Consider the following 10,461-nt stretch of genomic DNA (forward strand, 5'->3'; position numbering starts at 1 on the left):
TCGTCGGCGATTAAGACACCACGGTCAGCTTCAAGTGGCCCTTGTGCTGAGGCCTCGAGAACTCGCCCAGTATATTTGGGGTATGTTAGTCGATTGCGAAAACCAATCGAACCCTCCCCATACTTATCCAAGTGCTAGATAGGCTAATGATCGCTGCAGGCGTCAATTGGACTAGCAACGTGCATCACTCAGAAGCACCAACTCCTGTACGTTCTCCGGTCAGTCCCAACTGGAACCATAATTGACAGAAGCGGTGAATTGGCTGTCAGCAATAGTTATTTGTCTCATTTTAAGGCGATGGTCGACGTTCATGTTGATCCGGTTAAGCGAAAAACAAGACTAGCCTTCGACAAAGACCTCGTTTCTCCTAATTTGGCTCCAAGCCATTCCCTCATTCATAATTTCGGGGGTGTTTTCCCGACTAATTTCTGTGCCCCGCAAACTGAATCAATATTGTGTTCTAGAGAAGCCACCGAGAGTCAAGAATCCCAAATGCACCGCTGGCTGGAACCCAATGGCTGCCATTCAATGGGCCCTGATGACATGGCAAACAAAACTTTGATGGCCTATAGAGCTATGAGCAATGACCTTGGCTGCTGGCCTGAAACTCTTACGTCAACAGATTTCGAGGAAAATAAGGTGCAACTTTATGGCTGTCGGGTTCAGCCATCGTCGCAAATCCAGGGCTCGTTCATACAAAACGGTCGCGAGATATCCGTACCTCATACTCATGACCAGCACACACAAAATGCTGTGTATCCCGGCAATGAAGAGTTAGCAGTAGGAGAAAAGGTCGAGACGGATGATGTCATATTTGGCATAGCTCATCCAATCCCCCGGCTGCCCATCTCGTGTATGAACGGCAGCTTCTCATCTTTTTCCGGACCTGAACCTGAATTTGTGGCAATATCACCCTTCAGTACGCCTGATAATTCACGCGAACCTTTGTTCATTGACAGCAGAGCTCCACACCAAGAATGGACAACAAGCGAAGTCGACTCATCTGAGCTTTTCCTAACGTCATCGGGAAAAAGATCTGTGCCTATTGTCAACTACTTCACTCCAGTTAGCGGGCCTGTTACGCCGCCTCCTTGGCCCACTGCTGGAGTTCAAACAGCCTGGAATGTGCAGCAAGAAAACACTAGTCGTGGTGATGCCTTCTGGGTGGACATTCCATGTGGATTGAGCATGAATGGGCATGATGGTCACGTCGAAGAGGACTTCGATCATGCTCCCACTATCAACGACAATATTCCTAGTTCGCCGCTGGAGGGAAACGCCTGTCAATATTATGTGCAACCAACTATGGCCCGCTGCCAAAGCAGAGTCGTGCATGTTAGCATCCCCTTTGTCAAAGAGCGACCCCCAGAGAATTCAGAGCACAGCCCAGCGCAGCCCTACCATGATAGCCCATGTATACACCACTTGATGCATCCAACCCATACAACCAACAGGGGATACGTTCTCCGAGGCCAACGAGCTAGCAAACAAACTGCTTGTCACAGCAATGGCAGAGACGAGTTTCTGGTGGAATGTAAGCTACGCGGGCTCTCTTACAAGGACATCAAGAGAATTGGTGGCTTCAAAGAAGCCGAGTCAACACTTCGAGGAAGATTTCGGACGCTCACGAAATCCAAAGAACAGCGGGTGAGGAAACCTCAGTGGCAAGAGAAAGATGTTAGTACTTCCTAAGGATGCCCGAGGCAGGGTCTATTACTGGTTACTGATGAGTCTGTAGATAAGCCTGCTGTGCCAGGCAGTGAAGGCCTGCATGGAAGACAACAAGCAAGCCCGTAGTGGTAACGGGCCTAGCTGTCAATCTTCGGCTACCAGTCAGCCACCCAAGGTGTCCTGGAAGAGGGTAGCCCAATATATTTGGCTTCATGGCGGCTCATATCACTTTGGAAATGCCACTTGCAAGAAGAAGTGGTGCGACATACACGGTGTGACGTTCTGGGATTGATCTCCGGCATGTAATGCCCAGGAAGTTCTTCGATGGATGCAATAGATGAAGGAAGTGCAAACGGCCCTTTCTGATAGCGTTTGACTATATCCACATGACGAGCTTAGGTTTACTGTGGCCCTTTGCTTCACCATCTCTTTCCCACTTGGAGTGTCCATGTTTACTTTGATACAAGGAGCTTATTAGCAGTATCTGTTGTGTTTGGGCTAGTTTGGCTAGCCTTTACCCAACTCTTTTTGTTTTACCTCCGTTCGTTCTCTTCTAATAGTGTAATTTCAACTGTTTAAGTCACTGTGGGACATTGGCCTGAAGTCTGTACGGTTTCTTCTCCATTGTATGGCTTCGTATAAATGTTTCTCGTCCCAAGGCACTCCTGGTTAAGAAGGAATGTTATGGGGGTGATCGAGACACAGAATTCAAAGCAGGGAGAGTGCGCGCGTATCTGGGTGAGGATACCCAATTGTCGTCAGTATATCTTTAAGGGAATCCGGGTTACGACGTAGCTCGTCCCATTCGGCCTCGGCTTTTACCATGAGTGTGCCAGCAAGGATTGTACCATTCAAGGCCACGATGCCAGCCCCGGAGACCTCCGCTGACGTTGCACTATCAACTGGGATTTGAGCACTTTCATTTCTTCTCGGACAGATCATCATCACTGAATCCGTCATTGCTAGATTGTAGCTGATAGCAGCTGGACCACTGGTCGCCGGGGAGGAACCTTCCACGCTTCCTTGTGCAGCTGCTAACGCTGCTCTGTACAGTGACAGGTAAATGTGATGTAGGTTGTCGGCAGAGGGGTTCGGGGGCAACGGAAGGGCAAAATGTGCGAAGGGTACCTGACCCCATCGCAAGAATTTAGAACCGGGGCATGTTGGCTGACTTGAAACTGCATCAATCAAGGGCTGCCAGCTCCCCGAGTCACTTTGGGACATGGCTTCGACGGGTAAGAACTGTAAATGCCTATGAGGCTGACTCGCCCCGCTCTCGTTGCCGGAGTTGAAAAAGGCGAAAAGCCGCTTGGAGGTTGCGCCGTTTGCCTTGTTCTCCTCACTCCATGCTTTGAGGCAAGAATAAGCCGCATCCAAGTCCTCCCTCTCCAGGATGTCTGTTTGAAGTCTCCATTCCTTTGTAGCTAAGATAAAATGATTGGGAATTACGGGGAATTTGTTGAGGACTAGTATATGGGTTGGGTTCTCTCGGGGTATCTGAGCGATTAAGAGCTCTGGAGACGGGTCCTGGAAAGGGTCGAATTTGGGTTTGGTAGTGGGCTTTCCAGTGTTTGGAGCCCCTGATGGCTTATTTGCAAGGGCAGGGCAATACCGAAGTTGATACTAAGACAGAGGAGAATTACAGTTAGCATTGGCCTTGGTAGGGCAAGATTCAAAGAGGAAAGGGTACCGGTATCCCTGTAGTCTGAATGGTGGTCAGGTGTGTCTGAGAGAATAGAAGGTGACCAGATCCTTTAGCCGCCGTGAAGCGCTTGGATACGAGGGCCGGAAGACTTTCTGACAAACCTAATTGCATCTTGTTAATGACCGGTTCTGAATCTGTTGCGAGGTTGAAATCAGGTTGCGGCAGATAGAGGCGGAAGGCGGGGGACCATGTGAGCGGGTAGAAACGAGGCTAAAGTCCGGATTGGCGTCATCCGATTCCTGGATACTAGTCAAGTCTATATTGAACGATTCTTCAACTACACGCAAGTCAAGTATTTGGAGAGAAAATCATTGTATAGTCACATTGGACCTCAAGATCAGTGTGGGATGACCTAATTAATGTGGATAAATAAAAGCTTTTTGTTTTTTCCATCTTGTCCTCCTTGAACTCCGCAGGTCCAGCCAGCCAAAGATCAGGATTAATACATCATATAAGTACAGAGTTGGGAAGATGGAACCCAATATATTTAAAAGGAAACAACAACAGAGAATGGTATCACACTAGCCAGACATAAGAAAATATCGCTAACATCATGCCACGTATGCAAAACAAGAGCCGAACTTAAGAAACTGAAGAGTGTTCAAGCCATGAGCTCATCAATATCTACCTCTCCTTCATAAGGATGGGACAGACTGGCCATCGGCATGGCCGGTGGCCCAATCATCTGAGAAGAGGGCCCATCTAGCCAAGGACCCCGTTCTTCATCAGTAGCACTGAGGATGCCTTCTGCGCGCTTCAAAGTTTGGACGTCCAGATCGGTCACATATGCCTCTCGATTAGTGCAGTCACCAGTGCCGCCAGGAAGCTTTACACGGACTTCATGCTCGTTTTTGAGCATCATTTCGTCCTTCAACAGACGGCGTGGGCCATCAAATACACACAGAACGCGCTTTCTGATGTTGATGTTGCTTCTGGGGCAACCCCAGGATTGGGGGTAGCGATCACGGTTGTTCCGTCGCTTGGAGGCGATTGGGCGCTTGGTAACGGCGCTGTTTCCCAGTGTCACACGGGCGGAAGTACTTGCGCTGCCTCTGTTGGCTTTCATAGCACTGTTGGTGGATCGCCGGAGAGACAGAACCTCATTTGAATCGTCTTCATCGTCGTCAAGTTCATCATCGTATCGATAAACGGTACCAGCCGTGTCGAGCAGCTTATGCTTCTCCATGGTTTTCTTCACCTCCTCATCCGAGTCAACTTCGGCCAGGCATCTCTGGTTGACAGCCTCACTAGGTTGCTCCTTTTGCACAACTCGGAGAACACAGTCGTCCAAGTGTTCGTAGAATTCCTGAGCGTTATCGAAGGTGTCAGGGCATGTCGAGCACTTGACAATCGCATCGTGGCGATATCCTGTGGCAGCCTTGTTAGACGCAGCTGGGCTCTTCTTCCGGCAGTTTGGCGGTGTTTGCTCCACGCCATGTACTGAAGTCAAGTGACGCTTGAAGACATCTGCTCTGTTGAAGCTTTTTTCCGCCGGCGAGCCAGATCCTGGACAAAAGCCGCAGACCATTGTTCCCTTGTAATGGATGAGAGTATGACGGTTCTTGTCATATTTGCGGGCGAAGCCCTTGATATGATATTCACAGTTAACAATGGGGCATTTCTCGGGCCTCTCCGACCGATGGGTTAGCAAGTGGGCCTTCAAATCTTTGAAGACGCGTCCGCAGTCAGGGTGGGGGCACCGTCCCTTCTCCTTGGTGTCATCATCAAGATCCGCGTTGCTAGCAGCCGGGCTCAGCTGTGAGCGACGGGAGAGCTCAGAGGAGATGGAGGACCTCCGGTCATTGATCAAAGGGGAAGATGTCGGGATGTGATTGAGCTGCTGTGCAATTGCCTGCTTCGTATGGCACTCCTCGGCTTGGGGAAGATAGGGAAGTTCGGGGGACTGAGGATGGAACCCATGATAGCCGTAGTTCGGCTGCTCGGGGTATGGCATAGACGATTGAGGAATGTTCGTTTGGGGCTGTAATGTCTCAATCAAAGAAGGATCTATTGTTAATACACTCGTCAGCGATCTACCACAGCATGCTTGGGATTGGGGGGGATGCAATTCAGCTTACCAACATAGTTATCTGGGTTCTTCTTTGAATAGAAGCCTTCCATGTCCAGCGAGTTCCCAATGTATTCATTCGGGAAGAGGTCACCCATGACCGCAGCCGGCAGCCCCAGACCGTGATTCGTGTCGACCCAATTCTCGTGAATCGCCGGGGCAGTTCCTGAGTAGGGAGAGCCTATAGCGGAAGACGAAGCACTTGCGATTGAAGGGCCAGAGGCGGTGGAAAGACCAGGCATGAAAGGTTCGGAATGTGAGATCGGGACTGAGGGTGGAGTGGCCGGCATCGGCGGGTAGCTGGTCACTTTATTGGTATCGGCATATGCATCAATCGACGGGGTATCATAATGAGATGACTGGGGCAGACGCGAGGAATTGGGACCTTGTCCGAAGCCACTCAGGTCCACGTGAAAGGTAAAGGGCTCGGTTAAAGCGGGATCCATGGTGAAATGCTGGAAGTATGGAGTCTGCTGCTGTCTCGACGATTCGAATGCCAACATTTCGCGTTCGATGTTATATTGTGGAGGAAAGAGGACAAAGTCAGGATGATCACTGTGGGCTTGCATGCCCGCTTTTGGTTCAAGGGTTGATTGTTGTCAATATGTGGGGATTGGAATGCGAGGGTTGAGATCACTATTAGTGTTAATCGTCAGCCACCATTACAATTCCGCTCTTCGCTAAAGGGAGACTTCGCAAGCGATGGATTGAGTTTCAGAGGAACGGGCCGCACGGGAAAACATACGATCTTTCCAACGGGTCAACAATAGATAGGTCTCAAGGGTCTGCTGAGGAGTTCCAAGAGATTGCGTAGTATCAATCCAGGAGAGGGAACAGTGGTGATGTGAGGCAATGGCTCCGGAAGCAGAGGATCGTGTCGGTTTGGATAGGCACGGCAATGCTTTGCAACTTCCCGATTGGGACAGACAATGGAGCAGTAAAATAGACAATGATATACAAGAAGATGAAAGCAGTCGACCCGAGTCAGGCAAGGAATCAAGGCCCTTGCTTCCCAAAGTGAGGATGACGAAGGACGATGGAGAGGACGAGATGCTTTTGTAACACACTCTCGAGAAATTCAACCAGAAGATTCCCGTACTGAGAGGGGAATGAGAGGCCTGCAAAACAAAAGAAGGACGGAGAGAGGGGAGCAAAAGCATTGTTAAATGTTATGTGATTGCTGGCCCTATGAACCATCTAGGATTCGCAAGTGGATTGGACTAGACCAGGATTGACTAACTACGAGCGAACTAAACTAAACAACGCTAAAAGAAACCCATCCAGACTACTGGAGGTGGAACGCGCAGCAGAAAGACAGGGGAGTCAAGGTGTGGGTGCGTGTGGGCGGATGATGTCGATGATGATGGTGGTTGAAATGTGGGGCGCCAGAAGAACTAAAATAAAATAAAATATGTAATAATACAGAAATAATTAAAAAAAAGAAAAGAAAAGAAACAGGGAGACTAGTGGAGATGTCCGACCAGCAGGGGCAGGCAGTGATCAGGGCCGCCTTTAGCATCGTATTCTTAGCACTGCATCTTACTTACCCATGGCACGCTACTATTCTTACCATACCGCTAACCCTGCATTACTGCACAGCCAGGCAGTTCTCCATCTTAGCGATCGACTGTATTGACCTCTTTTCCGCTTTTTTTTATTTTCTATTTTCTATTTATTTTTATGAACTCACATTTTATTTATTTTATTTTATTTTTTTTATTTCATTTTCATTTTCATTTGTTTATTTTTCGACTCGACCTTTTTCATTTCGTTTCATGTACCCTCCTTTGGTCCTTAGTGCACCTACCAGGGACATTTCTTCTCTATCTGTATGTTGAGAGATATTTCGAAAGCAGAAGATTTTAAGGTCTACAACTTCTACGTAAAATGTACACTGGAGTAAGGAGTTTGCAGAAAGTATTGCACTGGAGGAAAAGCAATTCGTCATGAGGACCCGTCGTAGCAACAGCAGTAGTACTCCGGAGTAGCAGTCGAGGAAAAACTCATAGCCCATCTCCCCAAAATCCAAGGGATCCACTTGTACTCAACCAATGCATTTGTCCGAACGACGACAAGGTTCAAACCCATCAGTAATACAATTCTTCCTCTCGAGGATTCCGCCCTATGAGAGCTTCTCGTAAGGGTTCCTGCATTGTATTTCGCGAGCACATGATAGAGGGAAAGACGTTCAATTGTCACCATTCCTGCCAGTTCCGGACGGCTTTTTTTGCCTCCCTTTCGATCCTTTGTAAGCATTTACTCGCAGGACCACCTTAGGGGGAAGCACTGACGGCTCCTTCATGGCACCCCATTTGCATCCCTACCATGCGTGCTAAAATTCCTGGGGTCTGGGACCCAGTCGGAGACACCGTCTGTACATCCAGAGGTACATTCCTGACACATGTGTCATCGGCAAGTCCGTAGCACACAGACCATGGTTGACTTGGCGTGCTCGGTAGCCTATTTGGAACCTTGACAATTACTCAAAACAGCTTATGGTGGGTTCATCAATATTACCCTTCTGATAAGATGGTGGCAAATCTCTTCTCTCTTCATTTCCTGGAGAAAGAAAAGAGAAGGGGGAGACGGAAAGTAAGCGGCGATGGAGTTCCGTGCTAAGACATCGATTTGGAAATGGACAACAGCTAGTCTTTCCGTTTTCACTTAGCATGAAGCTCATCAACCCCAGTTTTTAATATCCAAATTCAATAGTCAATGCAGAAGAGTCCACTCCTGTCACAATTCTGAAGATCGAAAGTCAATTATCGGCCGGTACTTGACAGAAAACCGACAATCAGAAGAGAATGACAGTACAAGCTTCTTTCAGGTGCTATCAGTTGGCCCGTCCAAACTGATCTACTAGACAGGAGTAGTAACAAAAACCATTTTCCCAGTCGGACGCTCCTTGACCCCGTCTGTCCCGTCAACTCGGTTCAGTCAGATCGTCTGCAAACACCCCCCAGGAGCGACATTCAAATTTACCTAACTCGGACCAAGTTAAACAATTGGATCTGGGCCTGTGGCCGCCAACTCCGAACACTATCGCAGAAACACGACGATCTTGCCTTTTTTGAGGGCACGATGCCCACCCCTTTCGAGAAACGTGCATTTTCTGAAGTTCCCATGGGAATGATTGGCCCTGGGTCCTTGACCTGCAAATGAAGCGTCATCGGACTATCGAGGCCACTGTACCAATCACGGGCCGTAGATGGTCCCAGACGGGAAGAGGATTCTCATCTAGGGCCGCCCGACATCAGGAGCCCGGACAATCACTCTGCCCAATTTGGAGAAATAAACAAACTGACGGCTTGTTGAATAAATTATGCGGAGCCGCACATCGCCCATATGCCCGGTAATAGGGAAATTATAAGGATGTTATTATTATTATTATTATTATTATTATTATCTTTGATAAGAGTCCCCCTTGTGTCTTCCAAGGGTGTCTCTTACCTCATCACCTAATTACCTTTTCCGGAAGGACTCTCGCGGATGGATCCATTGTCAATACCTCGCCCGCCTAATAGGTAATCCATGGTATTGCATCCAGGCTATGCGATTCTGCCACTGAGCAGCAAGGAAATTCACAGTCTCCCAATCTTAGAACAATGATGTCAATCTGTCAATCATATCATGACGTTGGGACAATACAACAAAGGAATCTTCAACTCCCAGCAAACTGCTGTGCTCATGCAGTGGCTGAGCCTGCTTTTCCGGTATCGACAAGTTAACCTTTACGATACCCGACGGTAGGGCCGAGGAAGCGATGGGCCGAATCGTGTTTGTTTTGCTGGACCCAGCAAACCAAAGACCCGAGAAAGTATAAAAAAAATAAATTCAAAAATAAAATAAAATAAAAAAGACAAGGCGGGGAACAACAAAACCCACGGAAGAGGTCGCCCGTGTCGATCGACCCCGATTTATATTATTGATTTTCATAGATTTTACGTTGGGGAAATGCTAGATATCCTTAATTCCGATGGAACGGAAGATTTGGCGGTCGGAGAGCGCAACCTGACCGATCTTTAATTTTTCATCTCCTCTGTACGAAAATCACTGCAACGCAACGCCCAGACACCGTCAGACTCTGCACACCATATGCGATGTACGATGTATATACCAAAACCAGGCTGGCTAGCCCGTTACACATGACGGCCACGGGCTCCTACCAGACGTCTCACTAGACAAGGGCCCATCAGCTACGCCTAGTAAGGCCCCGAGGCCTCAGTAACAACAATGACGCCGAAGGGCTCCATACGTACTCTGCAGCTCACGACCTGTCGGTGAGCAAAAGCCACCACAGCAGACATTAGCGCCACAAAATCCGAGGAAGCCACAACCAATAGCCTATCGCGTGTCATCGCGCGGATCTTCCCGCACATCCATTGGAAGATCTCCATACGCTAAGATGGATTGAGGCGCAGCACACACCGCTTCCTCTGCCCAGCACCCAAATTTTCTTCCGTGCCCCCCGCCTAGGCTATACACTAGCACAGTAGTAGGAGGTGGTTATTGCTCCGTCGCTTTCCCCATGCCATCATCGATGCAGCATTGCTATGTCATAACGCCAAATGGGGGGGCTCCGCACGCCAACAACGCGATCAGGAACCAATGAACCGGGCCTCGTGGTTCGCCGACAACGAGGCTCACCGATTTTTTCCATCTGGCTTCCGGAACATTGTCCCCCATGCTTTGCCAAGGCTGGGTTATGTGCGGTGGGGTATCTACGATGACGGATGCGAGGTGCAGCAGCAGCATGGGACGTGTTCTAGAAAAATCGAGCGGTGGGTTATTCGCTGGGTATGTTTCGTGGCGCGTTTCTAGCGTCGTACGATATGATATGTCATTGTTTAGCGTGGTTTCATCTATAGGGTAGGATTGGATGGTTTTATTTTGTCTTGGGTTGTCGGAGGTAATATGTTGCGAGTGTGTATTGTTTTATTTATCGACACCTAACTCAAAATAACACTATCAAGCACCTAGCGTAGTATATACACTAAAAACAACCGTAGGAATGGTG

General features: G+C 48.7%; 2 protein-coding genes across 2 annotated transcripts; one reads left to right on the forward strand and one right to left on the reverse strand.

Annotated features, from left to right (window-relative positions):
• Nucleotides 1–492: 492 nt before the first annotated feature.
• On the forward strand, nt 493–1,963 carry ANOM_007333 (uncharacterized protein; the record flags this gene model as incomplete). Its single annotated transcript, XM_015552589.1, has 2 exons — nt 493–1,677; nt 1,739–1,963. 2 exons carry the CDS (start codon nt 493–495, stop codon nt 1,961–1,963), a joined length of 1,410 nt encoding a protein of 469 aa, XP_015404584.1.
• Nucleotides 1,964–2,379: 416 nt separating this feature from the next.
• ANOM_007334 (uncharacterized protein) lies at nt 2,380–6,013 on the reverse strand (the record flags this gene model as incomplete). The annotated part of the gene is made up of 4 exons (XM_015552590.1): nt 2,380–3,294; nt 3,362–3,586; nt 4,005–5,383; nt 5,455–6,013. 4 exons carry the CDS (start codon nt 6,011–6,013, stop codon nt 2,380–2,382), a joined length of 3,078 nt encoding a protein of 1,025 aa, XP_015404585.1.
• Between the last annotated feature and the right edge of the window lie 4,448 nt (nt 6,014–10,461).

Source organism: Aspergillus nomiae, assembly GCF_001204775.2.
Source record: "Aspergillus nomiae NRRL 13137 chromosome Unknown contig00254, whole genome shotgun sequence".
In the NCBI taxonomy this organism is placed as follows: Eukaryota; Fungi; Ascomycota; class Eurotiomycetes; order Eurotiales; family Aspergillaceae; genus Aspergillus; species Aspergillus nomiae.